At 49.5% G+C, this 21,319-nt stretch overlaps 2 protein-coding genes across 2 annotated transcripts in view; one reads left to right on the forward strand and one right to left on the reverse strand.

The window, feature by feature from the left end:
• Positions 1-1,801: 1,801 nt before the first annotated feature.
• On the forward strand, positions 1,802-17,344 carry MRAP (melanocortin 2 receptor accessory protein). The gene is given in 4 exon segments (XM_010991631.3): positions 1,802-2,066; positions 14,365-14,464; positions 16,755-16,857; positions 16,859-17,344. Coding segments are annotated over 4 exon segments (555 nt in total). The 5' UTR covers positions 1,802-1,960; the 3' UTR covers positions 17,105-17,344.
• A 1,187-nt stretch (positions 17,345-18,531) lies between these two features.
• Positions 18,532-21,319, reverse strand: part of URB1 (URB1 ribosome biogenesis homolog) — a 62,463-nt gene continuing 59,675 nt past the window's right edge. The window contains exons 37-39 of the mRNA XM_031458802.2: positions 20,638-20,879; positions 19,742-20,341; positions 18,532-19,301 (exon numbers count right to left, since the gene is read on the reverse strand). Of these exons, the coding sequence (XP_031314662.2) occupies positions 19,072-19,301; positions 19,742-20,341; positions 20,638-20,879 (1,072 nt within the window). The 3' untranslated portion in view covers positions 18,532-19,071. The remainder of the gene's footprint in view (positions 19,302-19,741; positions 20,342-20,637; positions 20,880-21,319) is intronic.

Genomic DNA, 21,319 nt, shown 5'->3' on the forward strand with positions numbered 1-21,319 from the left:
ATTCCAATCTGGACTCAGTCACTAATTGGATGGGTAAGACTGAATAAGCCAGTCAACTTTCTGGAAAATATTGTGTGTGTGCATGCACGTGGGTGCATGCTGGTGGATGACGATGGTAGCTGAAGATTGGGAGATTTTTACTAGAGGTTCTTCAATAAGGGCAAACAGAGGGCTGGAGAACATGAACAGTTAAGGCAAGAAATAGAAGGAATTCATATGTATCCTAGGTTGACATTATGCACAGAAAGGGATGGAATGGATTAAGACAGATGGGGTGAAAGTAGAGGTGGACGAGAAGATGGGCTTGTTGGAGGGTGAGAAATGAGAAAAGAAGATGATGAGATGGAAGGAAAGGCGCATTTGCTGGCAGGTGACAATAACAGCTCATATTTATGGGCACCTCCTACGGTCAGGGCTGCTGTCAGTACTGTACCTGGCTGTCCCCATTTGTCCTCCCCAGCTCCCCAGCAGACACATGCTGTGGTCATGCCCATCTCACAGCTGAGAAAAACCCACTGAGAGAGGCTAAGTCACTTGTTCATGGCCACACTGCTGTGAAGAGGAAGAGACAGGATTTGAAGGAGGCAGTCTGGCTCCAGAATCCATCCCCATGTCCCTTACACTCCATGTCCTATTTTTTTTTTTTTTTTGATGGAGGTACTGGGGATGGAACCCAGGACTTTATGCATGGTAAGCACTGTTCTACCACTGAGCTATACCCGCCCCCCTGCACTGTCCCTTAACCAAGTACTCCTGGGTGGCATGTGCACAGCTGTGTCTACAGCAACATCGGAGGTGCACAGCTATGTGCATGGCGTACAGAGTGTCTTTTCAAGTGGATCTTCCCCCTGCTACCCCACCCCAACTTTGGAAACCCTGGAGCTCATTTCTCCCTTTCCAATCAACTGAACCACCTTGGTTCAGTTCAGAGGGAGGGGTCCCCAAGAAATGCCTCAGGCTCAGCAGGCTTGGGGGCACTGGATCAAAACCAGCAGAGGGCCTGAAGTTATCTGGGTTCGCCGTCTACACTATCAGTGCCCAGCTGTACTCTGGTAGTGTAGACCTGAATCAAGAACTCTAGAAAATTGGTATATTTCATAACTAATTCTCAAAGGCTAAATTCTAGGGCTCCTCTCACATTTAGTCCTACTCATTCGAAATATTTGAAATGTTTCTCTTGATTGCATCTGTGCTCTTAGAAGACTTGGAGTCCTTGTCGTCAGCCAAGGGCTGGTGAACCCTGGGGCCCTATTTCCCCAGAGTGCAATCCATGTGGGATCTTGGCCCGCAAAACAGCCTCTCCAGTCTGAACAGAGGCTGCTGGCTTGTTGGTTCTTGGGGGATCCTATAAAAGCTGGGAGGTGTGCTCAATTGGAACAGGGAGTTCTTTTGGTTTAATTAATTGGTGATGTGTATTGCATGAGAGGGGTTGTAAGTTCAGGGCCGACATCACTCAATTTCTGCCCTCGAATAATGAATCTAAGCCAGTGAGCTGTACTGGTTGCTTAATAGCAGCAAGAACTGCTTTAATATAAGTCAAGGGCGCTGCCGGTCGTTTGATTTGGTTTTCCTAAGTTATTAAGTATTTAAGGCCAAAAGTGATTGTCCTTTCTACCCCTAGTTCACATCTTGTCTTTCACGAGGCCCAGGGGGATCTGTTTTCCTATCTGAAAGCTGAGGGCCAACCTGGACCTGCGCTGGGACCTCAGGCTCCCACCTCGCGGATCTGTTTGTCTTGGAGTCCCGTCAAGCCGGGCGGTATGGAACACTCTGCTTGCACACTGAAGATGTCAGGCACACCCCCCTGACCTTTCTCCTAGCCCAACAGCTCCGATAAGTGGGCAGGCCTTGAGCCTGGAGACCCACAGACACACTTGGATGATTTTTACAGAAATCTGCTGGGCGATCTCCTGGTAGAGCTTGGGGCGGCTCCGAGGTGCCTCCTCCCAGCGCCGCAGGCATGGCCAACAGGACCAACGCCTCCGCCGCGTACTACAGCTACGAATACTACATGGACTACTTGGACCTCATTCCTGTGGATGAGAAGAAGCTGAAAGCCAACAAACGTGAGTCCTTGAACTGGGGAAGCCAGCCAGGCAGAGGCTGGGGTTTGGCCCAAACAACTTCCCTCCATTCACTTGTGAACTCCGGCAGGCATCATGGGGAAGCCGGGACGTGCCCCCGGATTCATGGCTACAGGTGAAAGGAGGGTGACACCTGTTATCCTCAGTAATAAGTTTGGAACAAACCCCCTGAGAAAGTAAAAAATACGCTATGGGAGCAGAATAGACCGGTAAGATAGATTTCTTAATAGAGTTTGATTTTTCTAGGGTTCCAGTGAGCTGAGTAAGTTTCTTCAAATTGTAGATTTTGAGTTTTCTATTGACTCTGTGCACATGTGAGAGAGAGAGAGTCATTATGTCCACTCCTCAGATGTATGACTCACTAACTCCTATTTAAGTACCCACCGATGTTTAATCTTCTTCACGGTCTCGGGACGGACAATCGCACGAGTTAACATCCTTTCCCTCATCTTCCCTGCTCAGTCTTTATCTCTTGAGTAACTTGGTACTTCGTGAGCAATCTTCTCGCATTTTTCCAGCTACTCAGGCAAGATAACAAGTAAGCTGAGGAAATGAGCATGAAAAACAAAACAAAATAAAACAGAAACAAAGTTTCAGTCCCAGGAGCGCATCCTCTCTGCCTGTCCCAAAGTCTGGGATGCTTTGGCATTTCACTACGGTCATGCAATGTGTCCGTCAAAGAATAAACGCAGTTTTTAGAAGGAATGAGATGCTTCTCGTATGAAAAGAAAGATAGTCTATTACACCCCAGCTCAGAACTGAAGTTCACTCAGATGTTAGTATTTAATAAAAGGAGGCAGATCCCTGGCAGGACCCTTCGTGAAAGTCTTTTAGAACGTCTGATTAGGAAGTATTTCTGTTTCCAGTTTCATTGACAACTTCCAGAACTTGAGGTGCCCATCCTTGTTTGCTGAGGACTTACTGTCCCAGCACTGCAGCAGAGCTTTTGGACGGGACAATAGTTTTCGTGTGTTTTCTGATACAAGGTATATGATCATGAAATTAAAATGCAGATTTTTGCACATACAGCTCACAGTAAGGAAGACATATAGGAACAGGCATAAAGTGGCAGGTTTGAAATAAAAGCCCACTCTCATGTATATATTATCACAAGTCCAGAACTTCAGGATATGTCTTGATCTGGACAACAACATGTAGGTCTGCAGTCAGGAAAGACTTTTAAAAAATTAACTTGATTAAATAAAATCCTGGCTCAGCTTGAGACACTTCCCTCCTTTTGTGTGACATGCCGCCTGACCATAACCTGGGTTTCAAAACTCCTCCCTGAGGCTTTGGGTGGGGGGGTCCCTTTGCAACTTTAGAATCTTAGGACCAACAATCTCAATCTTCTGCCCCCACCACCCTTACCCACTAAACAACTTCCATTTCTGGGAAAAATGTCTTGTGTTCTCTAAACTGTGTGTGAGGTTGCAGATGATCTTTCTTGCACACATGAACCAGAGTTGGAAGTTTATACCCGGTGAGCCCAGAAATCGGGTTCAATAAGAAACTCCTCCCCAAATTCTCAAACCCAGTAAAGACCCTTTTAGAGAGGAAGCTTGCTTCAGATGCCAGTCACTGGCCCTCCAGACAACCTAGATGTTGGGGGCTTTTGACACCCACAGGGAGGGGCCACTCACTGGGTCCCTCCTATGAAGAGTAAACATCCAGTGGTGCTTTGATAGAAGTTATCCAAGTTACACATCTCAGGGGACACACAAAGTGGCTCTCCCCCATATTTTCATACAGACAATGGAAAACGTGACATCTATAATTTTAAAAAACTCAACTAGCTTCTTGGAACTCCCCCCACTCCAATAAATTAAACTTTATCAAGAAATCCATCTTAAGTGTCTCAAAAGTATCTTTGTGTGTTAGGAAGTTGATTCTAACTGTATTACAGGAGCTCTCAGATACCACGTTACATCCAGCCCCCGGTGTCAGGCATCTTCGACACCCACGGGAGAGGGTGCCTTTATTTCCATCTGTCCCTCACACATCACAGGCCTCGTGTCTTATCCGAATTTAATTTCTCTTGTCTCTGGAAAAGATGTTTGGTGCTAGACAAAAATCCCCCCCCCCCCCACCAGGGTGTTTACGCCTTGAATAGGCATTTGCCTGTTTCATTCTGGGAGACTGGCTCCGGGGCAGCGGCTGTGTAGAGGCTGTGGATGTGGACTCCCGAGGCTGTCGGCTGTAATTCGCATCTGAGCTCAGCCACTTACTAGCCCTGTGACTTTGGGCAAATAAATTGGGACGGCCGGGCCAAATTCAGGAGGAGGGAATGAGATGTGTTCCAATGGGAGAAGGGTTAAAAATTCAAGGCAGTCTTTTTTTTTTTAAATTAAACTATGGTTGCTTTATAATATTGTATTAGTTCCGATTGTACAGCAAAGTGATTCGGTTATACATATATATGTATTCTTTTTTCTGATTCTTTTCCATAATAGCTTATTATAAGACATCGAATACAGCTCTCTGGGCCATACAGAAAATCCTTGTTGTTTATTTGTTTCATATACAGTAGTGCATGTCCGTTAATCCTATACTCCTAGTTTATCCCTCCCCCTCTTTCTATGTCTGTGTCTGTTTCTGTTTTGTAAATAAGTTCATTTGTACTATTTTTTAGATTCCACATATAAATGATATCACCTAATATTTGTCTTTCTGTCTGACTGACTTCATTTGGTATGATGATCTCCAAGTCCATCCATGTTGCTGCAAATGGCATTATTTCATTCTTTTTCATGGCCAAGTAGTATTCCTGTGTGTGTGTGTGTGTGTATCACATCTTCTTTATCCAGTCGTCAGTCGATGGACATTCAGGTTGCTTCCATGTCTTGGGTATTGTAAATAGTGTTGCTGTAAACATTGGGTGCATGTATCTTTTCAAATTATTTTTTTCTCTGGATATATGCCCAGGAGTGGAATTGCTGGGTCATATGGTAAGTCTGTTTTTGCACGTACACACACCTATACACCCATTTACAATTAGTCTCCTACTCTGTGTAGTATTTGCAATAACTCCTTCCCGGAGCTGCTGTGAGCAAACTGAGAACTTACTTGAGTCCCCTCCCTCTTCCCTGGGCCTGTCTGTAATTGTATCAGGCTGGGCCCAGTGGGTGGGCAAGTGGCCATCCTCTCCAATGGAGGGAGGACAGGATGCTGAGCTTGCTGGAAGTTCTGTCGTCAGCTGGTGATAATAACTCCATGTTCTTGCAACTTTAGAAAACATCAACCTACAAGTTTACTTCCTTCTTCCCCCTGCTTTCTGTCTCTCTCCATCTTCATTTCCAGCTCCACAACCTTTTCTTCCCCTTGTTGCACTCCCCTTAGGGTAACCAACCTTCTAGGTTTGCCAAGGACTGTCCCACAGATGCATACCAGGGCACCCAGGAACATCAAATGGTCATCTTGATTCTCCTCTTCTTCCACAAGCCCCACAGACATAGTAATAGGGCTGCGCTATCCCATCAGGCAGAGAAAATTAGGAAAAAGCTCCTTCTCTGGGCACACAGCTAATCACAACCCATTCAGGCAGTGCACAACATGTGTAACTTTTCACGGCGTCCCTGCATAGGAGAGACTCCAGGCTCAACCACAGGCCTTTTGCTCATTTCCCTGCCCCTTCCTTTCCCAATAGGTCTAAGTTTCCCCTTCCCTCTTGTTAGTCCTTCTGAAATTAGGCACTGTCAATTTTGTTTTCATTCTGTTGCATGAGACCCACTTCCACAGTAGACCAGAAACACTCCACACATTTTCCCACCTTCTGGATGTTACTCATGAATAATTAAACAATCAAAATTCTGTGACTATCCATTACAGGCCAGACTCTGCACTGGGAGCTGGCGGTACAAAAGCAAAAAGACTAAATCCATGTCCTCAATTTTTTTGCAATAGCTATTTTATTACTATTATTACCCATTTTGTGATCATAGATAATCGATAATCCAAGTAGGTTACAGACATCATAACATTCCTCTACCAAACTTAGGAAACTATTAAAAGTTAGAACATAACAGTACATCTAAAGATTTCAGTAATTATTTCCTAGTATCATCTAATACCCAATTCTCCAATTTTCCCCAAATGTGTGTGAGAACTGTTGTCCGCTCCATGCTGATGGGCTGCATCTGGTGATGTCCCTGAAGTGTCTTTTTGTCTAATAGGCCCTTTTTGTAGATGACACTGGCTTGAGGAAGCAATCGAGCAGGTCACTGTTTATCCTCAAGGTCCCATCGGGTGGGACACACTGATCGTGAATAAACAGTTACTCAGCTCATGACATTAGGCTGGAGATTTGCAAAATTTGCCAACAGAGCACAGGGAAGGACATCCTTAGAGAGAAGTAAGAGGTGAAGGAAGGCTTCCCAGGGAAGACTCGGGAAAGCTGAGTCCAAAAGGTTGAATTTGCCTGCTACACGGAGGGCGGGCGCAGGGTAGAGAACAGTTACACTCCTGTGCATAAAGGACGTGCGTCCGGAAGGGTGTTTTGGGAAAAGTGACAGAGGCTGTGCTTCTGAGGACCCCAGGAAGCTGTGGGGGGTCGTTTCAAATTGTTAAGCAGGGAAGAGACAAGGTCCAGTTTGCTTGCTAAGGGTCTCACTCTGGTGAACATAGAAATGTGAGGGTGGGTAGGGAAGTGGTGAGATCTGGGCAGGAGACGGCCACAGGCTGGGGCTGGAAGCATGCAGTTGAACAGATCCCTCCCCTGTGCCCTGGTGTTACAGATGCGAAGGTGGAAGTACGTAGGGGAACAAGGGCACAGAGGGGCCGAGTGACCTGCTTAATGTCACCCCGTGAGATACTTACAGAGCCGGGACCTACATTCCAGCTCCGACGCCTCAGGACTCTTCCCAGCACACTTGGCAGATTGGGGGCAGATTCTCACCACGATGCCAGACCCAGCAGGGCAGGAAACTTCAGCCATCTCTCTCTCTCTCCTCAGCTCCCGACCAGTGGCTAGCACACAGTAGGCACACCATAGGTCTTTGTGGAATGAATGAATGAGTAAGTACATGTGAAGTGGGCAGCTACTGCATGCATTAATTTTTATGATGAATATTTCCATCAGTTATTAATTTATTGCCTCTTGGCTCTGAATGAATCTTTCAAAATGTGCTCTGTGACCAATGACAGAATTCCTTTAAAGTGAGCACATGTTAGGCCTTCTCAGGAAAGGGTTCTGGAGAGGCATCTTCTGCAAGAGGGTGGTGGGCGGGGAGGGGGAGAGGTCAGCAGTGAGGGTGTGGGTACGTCTGGTGGAACCAGCCCTGGGCCCTGGCGCAGAATCTGGTCCCTCTAAGATCGTGCAGCCTCGGCATAGTGGTAATCTCTCTGTGGCCATCTCAACACAGAAACCAAAGCCCCTGGGCCAGCTGTAGCCTGTTGAGGACCGGGTCACACACAGAGGGGCTGCGCCTCCTAGAGCCCCCACCAGCCAGCTCCCCCCTCACGTCTCCATCCCTTCCCCTCAAGGCTGGGGCTCTGGAGTATGCATGGTTTGTGTGTGGTTTGTGCAGGAGCTCCAGGCCAGCTCAGACCTGACTAAACCAGCCAACTTTTCTGCCATCCATTGGCCAGACCACATCTCCTCCAGGGAGGTCTGAACCCCATCCCACTTTGTTCTTCCTTGGTGTCACGGGCTGAATCATGTCCTCCTGCCTCCAGTCCTTTGTCGAAGTCCTAACCCCCAGTACTCCAGAATGTGACTGCATATGGAGACAAGGCCTTTCTAGAGGTAATTAAGTTAAAATGAGGTCATTGGGATGGGCCTTAACCCAAAATGACCGGTGTCCTTGTAAGGGGAGCTTAGAACACACACACACACAGACACACACCCCGAGGGACGACCACGTGAGGACCTAGCGAGAAGGCGCCATCTGCAGGCTGAGGAAGGAGGCCTCAGAAGAAACCGACCCTGCTGACACTGATCTTGGACTTCGAGCATCCAGAATTCCACAACTGTGAGAGAATAAAAGTCTGTTGTTTAAATTATCCAGACGTGGTATTTTGTTCCAGCAGCCTGTCAGTCTATTCAGACTGCTACAACAAAATGCCATAGACTGGATGGATTGTAAACAGCTGAAATGTACTTCTCACGGGTCCGCAGGCTGGGACGTGTGCATCAGACACATAGGCAAGGCCCTGGGGCAGCCCCACTGACTCAAGGGCAGGGCGCCAACTGCCCTCTCCTGCAAGGTGAGGGGTGTGGTGGACTCTGAATATTGTCTACTGTCCCTAAAGAAAATTCTTTAGAGTTAAGCATCACTAAATCAGATTTTAAGTAGTCAACATCCGCCTCAGTCTACTCAGGCTGCCATAACAAGATAGCACAGGCTGGATGGCTTAAACAACAAGCAATTATTTCTCACAGTTTTGGGGGGCTGGAAGTCCAAGATCAAGGTGGCCACAGACTCACTGTCTGGTGAGGGCTTGCTTCCCGGCTTGTAGGTGGCCCCCTTCTCATTGTGTGCTCACACAGCCTTCCCTTTGTGCGCTCACACAGCCTTCCCTTTGTGCAAACGGAGAGAGAAAGTGTGTATGTGTATCTCTTTCTCTTAGTATAAGGGCGCTATTCCCAACAAGGGGCTCCACCCTCATGACCTCTTCTAAACCTAATCACCTCTCAACGGCCCCACCTCCAAATACCATCACACTGGGGATTAGGGCTTCCACATGAGAATTGGAGCGGGAAGGGCCCAGACATTCAGTCCATAGCAGCACCTTTGTCTTGGACATCAGCTGAAGCAGACACAGAGAGTTTACTATGACATCCTGTCTCCTAAATATATTTCAGATAGGACCTGGCTCTATGTGCTATTTTGTACTCTGCTCTTATCGACCTCACAATATCTTGTTTTCCCATGTTGTTAAATATTCTTTCACAAAAACCTTGTAAATAAGCTGCACAGTGGTCTAGAAATTTGTGTCTCTGAATATATAGGATGTTTCTAGGATTTTGCTCTTATAAGTAATGACCTGGGGAGAGAAGAACTTCTTCCACTGCTGTGTGTTAAGTAAAGATGTCTTGCCTACTTTTGTCCTCAGTATTTGAGTTCAAATAAGTTCACTAAAAAAGAAAAAGGCTAAAAAATCTGCAAAAACAGAAACCTCCCTCATCCTCACTCTGGGCTACTGTTATCACTGTGTCCCTTTGGTTTTCTCTGACTAATCAACAAAAGGCAGCATCGGGCAGTCTTGGATGCTCTGTCACTTGGCTTTGAAGGTAGGGAAAGGTAAGCATGAGTGCAGGTGAGGGTGGACAGAGGTCAGCCACAGGAAGGTGACCTTCTTCGCTGACAAATGCGACTTTCTCTCTTTGCCAGTTCCTCTGGGTTGGGTGTCCAACCCGTCAAACAAATCAGAAAGCATCACATCCCAGGTCTCTGCAGAGGTGCACATCAAAGACAGAAGGATGCTCGGAATGCTTTCGGGTGAGATAAAGAGGCAAAGCTCTCTCAGATCATCTCACTAGAAGGTCACCTGAAGCAGCTGGTTGACATAGGGAAGGCCAGGCGGGCTTCAACTCCTGTGCTGAGTAAAGAAGGAGACAAAAATAGAAGTAAAAATACCCAGGCTCATGTGCTAACCTAACAAGCAGGAGGGATTTTTAAGATTTTTGTATTCATGCCCATACAATGGAATTTATTCCATGACGGTTGGGCAGATAATTGGAAACATCTAGGGATTTAGATATATTTTTATGAGCGTTCGGTGCTGAGTTGAAGGCTGTGGGTTGCCCTTTCCCATGGGTGGCTTGGAATCTGGTGTGATTTTGTTACAGGGGCTTCACAAGGATTGTGACCCCTGTGATTTTCAGATGTGGCTACTGTTTCACAGAAAAGGTTAAGAATCTCCCCACTGCCATCCAGAAGGTCGAAAATGCAAATCTGTTTCCTGAGGTCCTGGCTAAACAGACTAATTATGTTTGACCTTCCAGCTGTTCCCTTTTCAGAGGCTAAGCTTAGGAGAAAAACAGTCCTATGTTCCAATCTTACAGCGGCAATACACATGATTTTAATATGACGGGTACCTGGATACCACACTAGTGCCCCCACTGCTGGGCGCAGCAAGATGGACTGATTTCCCTCCGGCCATGCCTGGTGTTGCTGCTGTATTATTTACCTCTCAGGTCAATATGTTTTTTTTCCTTTAATTATGGATGGGGAGGAATCTGTCAGAGCCCATACTGACTTCTGCTGACACACTGCCTCTGGCAGCTTCAGTAATGAGGCAGTCTGCTCATCTGCTGCCCCGACAGCTGGGAGAGAAAGAATAAAAACACCCCATGAACCAACCTCTTCTGAATACAGAGACTTCAGTGTAAAGACTGGACAAAGGACCTATGTATTTAAGTCTTCTCTCTTGTTCAGAGCGATCAAGCTCAGGTTACAACTTTAATTATGATGTCTAAGTCTTCACCAAATGGTCAGTGCCGTGGGTGTGATCTAAGCAGTGAAAGTGATTTTTAAACAAAGGTACGAGAATGTTTTACCTTGGAATAAATTTCCACCAAGGTAGCCCCTTGAAGAGGTGCTACACTTGAATGAGTCTGTCATTGCTCAAAAACTGCTTGGATCTCTTCCTTTGGAACTGGCTTGTGTGGCCTGACATGTTCTATGAAATGTCCACAGTAATAAATTATGTATTTCTTTTGAGGGTGGATTTGCTGCTGGGAAATAGTTAAAAATGACCCAGAAACCAATCATGTGAATGAAAAGAAGCTGATTGATACCACCTGGGTGTCAAAAATAAATTATGCTCTCATAAAGCAGCAAAATTGGGATGTGTGTGTGTGTGTGTGTGTGTGTCCTTGAAGGTAATTTCAAAAGAATAATTTATAAATGTTTATAAATGTTTGATCAACATATGTATTTTAGGAAAATTTAGATGATGCTATGATAGAGGACAATTATTTTGAAGGTTAGCATTCATTTGGATTTGCCTTTTTTTTTTTTTTAATGGAGGTACTGGGGATTGAACCCAGGACTTCTACATGCTAAGCAAGTGCTCTACCACTAAGCTATTTCCCTCCTCCTTGGACTTGTCAGCTTTGGTATGATCATTTAAAAAGTCATTTCTTAAAAATAGAGAAAATTGGTTACAATGAACAGAGTACCAGATAAACTAAAAGTTGGTTTCTCTCTCATGTAAAAGTTTGCAGGGTAGGGTGGTGGGTCAACTCCATGAAATCTTCGGGAACCGGCTTGTGGATGTGTCCTCATCACCATGTTCCGAGCCTTGCTCTAGCCATCACATCCATGTTCTGGGCACCGAAAGGAAGTAAGGGAGTAAGAGGGGACATAGGAATTAGAAATCCAGCAGTCTCTGCAGGACGGACTCTTAGAAGCTGTCCTGTAACTGCTCCACTCACATCTCATTGGCCAGAACCTTGTCACATGATCATACCTAGCAGAAAGGGTGGCTGGGAATTGTAGTCTTTACCCCAGGCAGCCATGTGCCCTCCTTTAGGAAGGCTTCTGTCAGTACAGAAGCACCTGAAAGCAGACATTAGACCAGCAGTCTACGCCACAGTTACCTTTACTCATAGCCTACACTGTAGTGAGCTTGAAGGATGTCATGATATCACGGGCCACAAAGCCTCTTAACAGAAATAATTTTAGTTCTACTTACATATTGTTCACAACCATTAAACAAGGACTCGTGCCACGTGCATTGCATAGACATATTATTTTATTTAACTTGCCTAACAGCCCATATAACACATTCTGTTATCTCCATTTAACAGATGAGGAGAACAGATTTAAAGATGTAAAAATCCCAGACTGCCTGAGCTCACATAGCTAGGAAATGGAAAAGTCAGAATTTGAACTCAGAGCCATCCACCTCCAGAGCCTAGGGTCCTTAACCCCATTATTATTCCCCAAGAAGGGGAAATTCTTGGGGTGAATCTTCTACTAGGACTCGGGAGAAGAGGGAAGGGAAGAGGAAGGGGGAGAAAGGAATAAGGGGTGGGGAGACGACACGCGGGAAGCGGAGTATTCCGTGGCTGGACCAGTTTCATTGTCAAGCCAGCCTGGTGCTCCTGGTTGTAAAAACAAGCCCATAGATGTTTAAACACTTCCAACACTGGAGAATGACAGCTCTTGCCCTTGGAACAAAATGTTCTCTCCAAGCACTTAGGCTGAACCTTCAGGAGGAAAAGGAAAAAAACTATTTTCTTGGATGCCTTTTTCAACATGATGAAGGAGAACGTACTACAGGAAACAGCTAGTGGCTACTGATGATCTCTTTGGTCTGATGAAATTCAAAGTTTGCTTCTCTGAAGACTCCGTGCTCAGGGAGAGGTGTCATCTCACTTCCAGCTCAGTATCTGGGGAGATAATGGCCAAAGGCTGGGACAGACAGTGTGGGCCTGGGACAGGGAGCGGGTATCACAACCGCTCAGTTTTTGAAGCTGCTTCCTGAAAGGCTCTGACGAACTTACCTAGGTGCCAAAGACCTCAAATCCTGCTTCATTTTTAGGAAGGAAAAAGAGCGTCAGTGTCTGCCGAAATTGGAAACATCCTTACCCAGTGAAATCGCAAACCAAATTTTCTGAAAACATACACACTGTCATACTTTGGTGGTTATACAATGAGTTATGATTCTTTGGGATGGAGTTGAGCTGAAGCAGGTATTGGAGAATAATGCACAGTGAGCAGGCAGGAAAGACTAAGAAAGTCAGAGGCTTCTTCTGAAAATCCTTATGCTTAGGACAGACAGCAACAACCTCATTTCCTCTGTCCCAGGAGCCTGTATGTCCCCTTCAACAGTTCGATGCTCTAGGGCACCACCAGCAGCTTCTCAGCTCAGAAACAAAATGGAGAGAATGTGAGAGCCAACCTGGGGGTCTCTGCTGTCCCATCCTCTCTGCAGTGTGAGTGCCAAGTTGCTGATGGATTACAAGGTGGCAGGAGCTCGTGATTCTTTTCGCAAATACTGCATCTTTTCCTTATTACCTGTCTTGGACGCTAACTGTTAGGGTCTAAGATCAACTCTTACAAGGTCTCAGTTTCTCTCTTTACCTGTCTTGGGTCATGGAGGGCGGAGGTAACACCCTTTACTCAAATACCATTGTTTACCCCACAAATGACTCACAAATCTCTATCTTCCACTGATTCATCCATTCATTCAGTTGTTCCCTTGTCCACTCATTTATAAACATCTTTTCCTTTAAATACAACACAAAAACATCTCTTTGAACAGAAAGCAGGGCAGGGCTAGCGCTGCTGGTACAACAGGGGTTTCGAGGAGGACGCTGCGGGAGGAGGGGCAGAGGAAAGGTGTCAGTGGTTTCTGGGGTGCCAGGTTGGCCCGCTCTGAATCCTTAACAGCCTCCAGCAGGACCTGGCTCACAAAGGTGCTTAATACCTACCTGCTGATTAGCATCCTTTAGTAGCCTCCTTTGGTCCCACATGTAGGCACCTAGCACATCCCGGTTGGGGGCATCTCATCCTGGGGCATGTGGGTCTGGGATGAGATGCTTGCAGACACTAATTATGAGCTGGTACTTGGTGCCCACAGCCATAGACAACCACCAAGAAAAACTGTCAGGTGGCTGCAGTTCCCTAGCAACTTGCCGAATGTTCCTGAACCGGAGCCCCAGAGAAAAGGCACTCCTGACCTGCGAGGTTCGACCCAGGGCCTGGAAAGGTCTAAGCGTCTTTTCTGGTTTCCCCTGGCCCCTTGTCCACCGCCAAGAAAGGGGCCAGCTCTCCCCACGTCCCCGAGCAGGCTGGCCAGGGCGGGCCACGGTTAACTACTCTGCAGAGGGAAGGGCCTGGCCCTCCGTGGAGCCAGCTGGCACCATTGTCTGCACACATCCTTTCTCTAAGTCTCTCATCTTGGGGTCTCTGAAGCTGTCCCCAATGGGCTGGTCATGAAAGGCTCCTGGTAGGGGCCGCAGCCCTCACTGGGAAGGGGAGGCCAGTCTGCCACACGAGGTTTCCCACAGATCTTTCTTCTCCCTCCCAGGGAGAGAGACGGGAGCGGAAGTCATCCTCTGAGCAGCAGGAGCAGCCGATAAAACAAATCCATGAGATGCCACCTAATCTCAGTTACTCTTTTCCACTCAGTGTCCACCCTAAGCTGACCCGGTGGCCAGTGGCTCAGGGAAAAAGCCAGGTCCCTGCTGCCCTGTTCCTTCTCAAGGGTAATGGAAACATCTTCTCCCTGGTCACAGCCAGGAACGCTTACACTCAGGGCCCTGTTCCCACAGCACGTGGGGGCCCGTATCTCCCTCACTGACGTGGAGACGCGTGTCCCCCTCCCGCAGACTCGATCGTCATCGCCTTCTGGGTGAGCCTGGCTGCTTTCGTGCTGTTTCTCTTCCTCATCCTGCTCTACATGTCCTGGTCAGGCCCCTCGCAGACCAGGTGAGTAAGGGTGGCGCGGGGGCGGTGGTGACTTACCCGGCCAAGTAGGGAGTGACCATCTGTCCTCAGGGTGGAATGTTATTTGGCCACAGAAAGGAATGAAGCCGGTTCATGCTGCAACACGGATGAACCTTGGAGGCATCGGGCTACGTGAGAGAAGCCAGACACTGAAGGCCACCGTCGTGCGATTCCGGGGATGTGAAGTGCCTAGAAGAGGCAAACCTGTAGAGACAGAGAACAGCTAGCGGTCGCCTAGGGCTGGGGGAGGCAGAGGAAGGGGAGTGACTGCCGACGGGTACAGGGATTTTGGGGGGAATGGTGTAAATATTCTGAAACAGATTGTGGTGGTCACACAACTCAGGGTAATATACTAAAGATGACTGAATTTTACATTTTAAAAGGAAGAATTTCGTTGTGTATAAAACAGATCTCAGTTAAGCTGTTGCAGACAGTGAAGCCAAGGTGACTCTCTGTGTTAGTTAGGTCTTGCCAACCAGCTCACCAGGAAAATGGGACCCTCACTGAGGCATCTATGGCCACTGTCTGTCATTGAATGCCTACTGTGTGCCTCAGTGGGTAAATTAAATTGGGGGTAAAATCTATGAGTTCCGAGTAGTGATTCGAGCCGAGCTCAGGACTTGTTAATTCTCCTTACTAGACAGTTGTCTGGTTCTCCCAGGTAGCTTCATCTGCCCAATGCAGCTACCGCTGCCCCGGTGACAGTGCTTACTAGGGTCCCTATACCATCTCTCTCCCGGCCGCAGCTGATGGGACCGGGGTGGGCAGCTAACCAGGAGATGGCTGGTCCAGGGCTGGCCAATGCCCCTGGGCACGTGAGGCCTGGCAGGAAAGCTGGCACCTGGAGGCCCTGGGGGACCAGGAGGAAGACAGGACTGGAAGCCATTGTGGACCAAGAAGTCTTGGGGAGTGGAAACCATGTCAGCCTAGGAGGCTGGTAGCAGGGAGAGGTGAGCAGAGCTGTTCTGGGACAGGAAGGGATGAGGAGCCTCCAAGCCCCTGAAAGATCCAGAGATGGCAGCCCCTGTGCCCGAGAGGGTCCCACTGCCCGTTCCTGTGAGCACCTGTGGACAGACCCACCTCGAGGGGCCTCTGTTTCCTCTACCCCCTCCCCCACTCACCCTGCCCACAGTGTCTCATCCACCAGGTCTACACACAACAGGTCATTTCTATATCTGGTTTCTCTGGGTCACACGTGGGAGGCAGGGACTGGCTTTCCAGCAATGAAGAAATCCATTCTTTTCTTTCAGTATTTAGAACTCACATCGAATCTAAGCCGATATTTACCCCTAAGAGATCCCTGAGGGACTAACTAATGAAATTACCATTCTTTTCTGCTCTTCTGAGGTGAATTAGAGCAAGCCCTGTGCTACAACAGTTTGCAAGTGGAAAGTTCCCCGGTTCTGTGGGCACACAGGGGTCTTGAGCATCTTCTGGGCTACAAAAAATTTTACAACAGGGCGAAATGCTGACACTGTTTGCCCTGACTGGCCACATGGCTCACTAAAGAAAATGCTCTCCAGGAACTTTCTAACAGATGAGGAATGCTCAGGGCAGCCTAAAGGGTGCTTAGTTAGATTTAGGAATGAAGATGCCAAGTTGCTTCCCAAGGTTCTGTCCACACTTAAAAAGAAAAAATCATGCTACCATCATCTGAATCATCAGAAAGGAGGGCTCTGCTCCCTCATGCTCCCTTCCTGGCCTTCTTCATTCACTGATAACCATGTTTAAACTAGGTCTCTAGCTTAGACAGCTATCAGTACATCGCTTCATCTCATCCTAATGATACCCACGAGGCAATTATAGTCCCATTTCATTGATGAAAGTGAGGGCAGGCGGGACGTGCCCACTGCCCCCAGCATCTCGAGTGCAGGAGGCTCTGTCCAGGGAGGATGGATTTCTGGCTAAGATACAAGTAGGCTTGAGGCACGGATATGAGATGAACTACACTCAAACACGTGGACGAAGGGAAGGTCAACCTGCCCCTCCCCCTCACCCCCCCAGCTGTGACCAGAGGTCAGAGGGGAAGCCCCAAGGTCAGGGTCTCCATCAAGCACTTCCTCTTCTCTTCCATTTCTCCACCATGGCGACCTGGGCGACCTGGATGAGCCGGGCTGACCCTCCCCGGGGACTGCTCCCCTGACAGAGGACTTCTTGCCCAGAAGCCTCCCCTATGGGACCTGGACAGGCAGGAGGGTGCAGCAGGAAAGCCCCCGGGAAGGACTGCTCTCAGGCAGCTTGGATGCCTGCCCCCCATCTGCTCTGTCCACAGGAACAGCACGCAGCGCCACCCCATGTGCCGCTGGAGTCTCAGTCTCAACCTCCCGCTCTGCGTCTGGAGGCACTGCCTGTGCCACAGGGCCCCCCAGGGGACCCCGCAGCCTCCACCCAGCGTGGGTGAGGAATCAGGCCGCCGAGCAGCCAGCCCTGCCCAGCAGCAGCCGCAGCTGGAGAGCCCCTCCACCTCGCCCCCCACCACCCCCCAGGCCCCCACCGCTCTCCTCTGGGAACTGGCCCTCGACGCGGACTCGCACGGCATCCGCTGACATCGGGAATGAGCCCAGCGAGCCTCCCCTGCAGACACAACCTCCTGACCTTAGAACCGACCGGAGCCGCTGCTGAGGGAACCGGGGGACTCCAGCCAACCCGGACACACACGTGCCTCTGAAAGCCCGTTCACAGTGGCAGGACGTGCACCTAGGCAAGATGACAGTACAAGTGGGCACATGTTTGCTTTTATCCAAGGCCGGCAATCACCCACCTAGCAGAGGGAAATAGTCCAGACTGCTCATTTTATTTACCCTACTTGAGCTCCTTCTTACTGCTTATGCTTGCTTTGGGAAGGGGAGAAATATTTGGAAATAAAGTATGTATGAATTAAAAATTTGAAAGTCTTCACTCACTAATCTTTTTATGCCACTTTTCAGTTTCAACTGTTACTTCTGTAATATCGGCCCTGAGTTGGCTTGGCTGATCTGTCTCTTTTCAGGACGCCCAGCGAGGGCTTGCCAATTTCCCATCCATCTGCCACTGATAGTCACTGTTACCAAAATGGAACAGTGTGTGCCTGGCCAGGGTCACTGACTGTGGTCAAGGGACCTGAATCACACCTGACCTCCCCGAGACTTCTGACAGAGCCCAAGGAGGCGTCTCCCCAGAGGAAGCAGCCTGGCCCGGCAGACAGGGCCTAAGCCCAAGTGGCAGGAGGGTGCCATATTGGGTGTGACTTCATGTGACCTCTGATGTGAGACCCCCCAAAACCCTAGCTCTTTAGTGCCTGACAGTCTGCCCCTGGCCAGGAGCCAGCACCATGCCACATACCCATAAACACCCCCCCATCCCAGGTGACTAAAGAAAAGTCCCCCGAGGTGAGGGCCAGACTTGGGGGCAGTGGTGGGAAGGGAAGACGAGGGGAGGGAGATTGATGGGCCCCAGGGATGTGGAAGCGGGAGAGGGGAATACATGGCCTTTCCAACTTGAATCGAAACCAAGGATTCTGGCTTCAGAATATTCTACGAACATCACTGTGGGGGTTTGTGGGGGAGGGAAAAGGGCAGGTAACAGGTCCTTGCTTTCTAGTCAATGAGCCCTATCTGTGGTAAGGGGACATGTGCAGGTCAGCATTACTCTTGGTAAAAATCTTCCAAGTCATTAAAAAAACCAGAAGAAAGTCTAAACACCACTGGAGGTAAACAGAAAGGTAAGTGTTTAAGCTGAAACCAAGCCATTCTCAGTGCTGTATGTATCATCCGGGCAAATAAACGGCCGTCTCTCAGGTGACAGACAGGGATGCTGCGTGCTGACATGGGACAAGGGCCCAGCAGACTCCCAGGAGCCCAGGTGTGCAGGAGGGATGTGGGTACACGCAGAGCTTTAAATGAACAGGACCGAATTTTATCTGGGAAACCCATGACATTCCTCATTCAGCATGTGTCAGCTACAACATCAATTAACAAAGGAATCTTAAAAGTCAAATCTGACCTCTAAAATGCAAGTCTCTGTGGAATAAAAGTAGCTTATTAACATCAATTAAGCAAAACACAGAAACCTAACAAAAACAGACATTTATTAACAAGTTATAAAAAGTACAATCCCTTCTTTGAAACACAATTTAAAAAAATGCAGGTTATCTTCCCAAAGCAGAAGTCAAGTCAGTTTGATACTTTAAGGATTTACTTTGACATCTTTTTATTTAATAAAAAATCAACACAACACTGGCAGGGATTATTTATTCAAAAAGCCACACAAGTTGTTGTCATGATTTCCTACAGAAAGGAAACTTCAACATCTCTCTTCATGCTCTTGAGCTTGATTTATTTTTGGACATTTCAGCTAACATCCACGAATCCCTTAAGTGCTCAGAAGTGCTACCTCAATTTGAGGTATTTCTTTGAGGAACAATGAAACCCTAAGAAGGGTCTTCCCTGCTCGTGGCCCGAAGGCCCCAAGCCCCCTGTGACTCTGATCACCTTGCACACACAGTCCCCTGAGCTTGTTATTTGTCAATTAAGTAAAGTCAACTTCCTGTCAGGACACCGAGTCAATATACAACACGGTCATCTTGCAGGCCTTCCACGGGAACCTTCGGCTCAACCCGAGTCCCAGAAGCCAGAGCTGGAGGCACCGGCCGGCTGGGCATCCACAGCGGGGCACTGGGCTGAGATGTCCTTGCAGAGCCTGACGACGGCCTCCTCGTCACCAGCCTGCGCATCCTCTGCGGCGTCGAGGACCATCTGGATGTGGGTCAAGAGGGTGTCTGGCCGCTGGGCCCCGAGCCAGACATCCTTAATGTACAGAGACACCAGGAATGTGGCAGTGGCTGAGGAAGGGACAACAGGACCATTAGGACGCAATCTACCAGCCCACAAGTCACCCGCCCACATGCACGGGGCCCCAGGCTCAGCCAAGCCCTTAAATGCAACGTGCGGTGAACGCGCAGATAAAACAAATTAATTCTGCCTTTGCTTAACTCTGGGCTTAATCTCGCCCTCCTGTGGCCTTTGCTGTTTCTTCATCTGTGTAGTCAAACCCCTTTACTAAGCACCTGCTAGACGCCAAGCATGTAAACTGTGGGACCTGCGTGCCCGCACACACACCAGGCACACATCTGGTCACGATGAGAAACGTAATTCTTCACGTGGTGATAAGGGGCCCAAATACTTAACCAACAATACCTGACAGGCTCTAAGGAACAGGTGCTCCTCACCCCCAAGCCCACTCTCCCATCTCTTCAGCCCCCAGCCCAGGACCCCGCGTTACCCTGTGTGGCTCCATCCTCCGCACTCAGAGAGGAGAGGTGGAGGGCCTCGACTGCCGGCGGGACGGCGCTCCCCGCGGGACCCCGGGCCGCCAGCAGCCGCAGCATGACCGTGTTGAGCAGGCAGGCCACGGCCTGCTCGGGCCCCGCCAGCCCCTCGGCGTCGCAGGGCCGGCCATACAGGCGAAATAAGCTGCTCCTCACGGCGTCGTCCTGAAGAAGGTCGGCCACAACCAGCGGCTGTGGCACAACGTGACTCTTCAGCCAGCCCAGGAGGCCGGCAGCCCCTGCCCCGCTGAGTGGGCTCTCGGCCACCGAGTGCAGCGCCCAGCTGGCCACCAGGGAGGTGACAGTGTGTACGGCGCCTGGGGCCTCGCTCTCAGGGGTGGCCTGGTCCGTGGGCTCCTGAGCGGGCTCCGGCCCGGGGAACACCGGCCCCCAGTGGGTCAATATGGACCTCAGGAGGCCCTTGCACGTCTCCAGGGTGGACGCCTGCAGCTCAGGGTCGGCCATCTCCTCTGCCTCCCCAGGCCTCCTCTTCCGGCCCCGAGGGCCTTTGGCTCTGGCTGGCATGACAGGCTTGTTCTTATCTTTGAGCATTTCTGTTACACACAGAGAAAAGAAAGGCAGTGAGACCAGTGTCCCCCATCCCCACACAGATCCAGATGGTGAGGCGTGCCCCATGCTTAGAGCTGTGCCGAGCACCTGTGAGCAGCAGAGCTGGAACTCAAAGCCAGGTCCCCATCTCCTCCCCGACCAGGGCTATGAGGACAGACAGGCCCTGTCTCCAAGCCTCATCAGCTTTGGAAACACTGCTCAGAGGACAGATGCTGGCGGCTCTGGGTGGAAGCCAGCCCTTTCTGGGGAGCACAAGACAGATCATGGGTCCGACACTCACTTAGCAGCTCCCTGACTTGGTGTTTCTCCGCAGCTGCTCTCAGGTCCTCCTGGAGCCGGACGTCCCTCCCAATGAGGCTCCACTTGTGCAGGAGAACGAGGACATCCCTGGTGGACAGCACGGCCTCGTTCACGGTGAAGCGGTTCAGGTCCTTGAAGGCCTGCAGGACGGTGGCCCGGTACCTCAGCACGGAGTCGAGTGTCTCAAAGAAGCTAGTCAGCTGGGTAGAGGCCAAGGTGGGCCTGTTGGGAGCCAAGGTCACCTGCTGAGCAAGAGCCAGCTCCTCACCCCGCAGCCCATAACCAAGGCAGCTGGACAACAGACCAGCCACAGACCTAGAGGGCAAACAGTTCGTCCTCAACAGACAAGAGCGTGGACCCCAGCACACAGAGCAGGAAAAAGCGAGCCGCTCCAGGGAAGGCAAGAAGGGGACCAGAGTCTGGCCTCCACCCCGGAGGCACAGAAAGCTCTCAGGAAACCACGGCTAACTGGGAGGGCCCGGAGGAGCCTGGCGGTCAGGGCACTGCCGCCTCGCAGAACAACTCCAGGACTGCCTTTCCGTCTCAGGAGCTCCCAGTGAAAAGGCTCAGAAAAGCCCCAGGACAGCACCTCCATGGCCAAACCTGACGGTGGGCCCCGGAGGACACACAGCCCTCTGAGCTCTAAGGAACTGAAAGTTCAA

The sequence above is a fragment of the Camelus dromedarius genome, chromosome 2, assembly GCF_036321535.1.
Source record: "Camelus dromedarius isolate mCamDro1 chromosome 2, mCamDro1.pat, whole genome shotgun sequence".
Lineage (NCBI taxonomy): Eukaryota > Metazoa > Chordata > Mammalia > Artiodactyla > Camelidae > Camelus > Camelus dromedarius.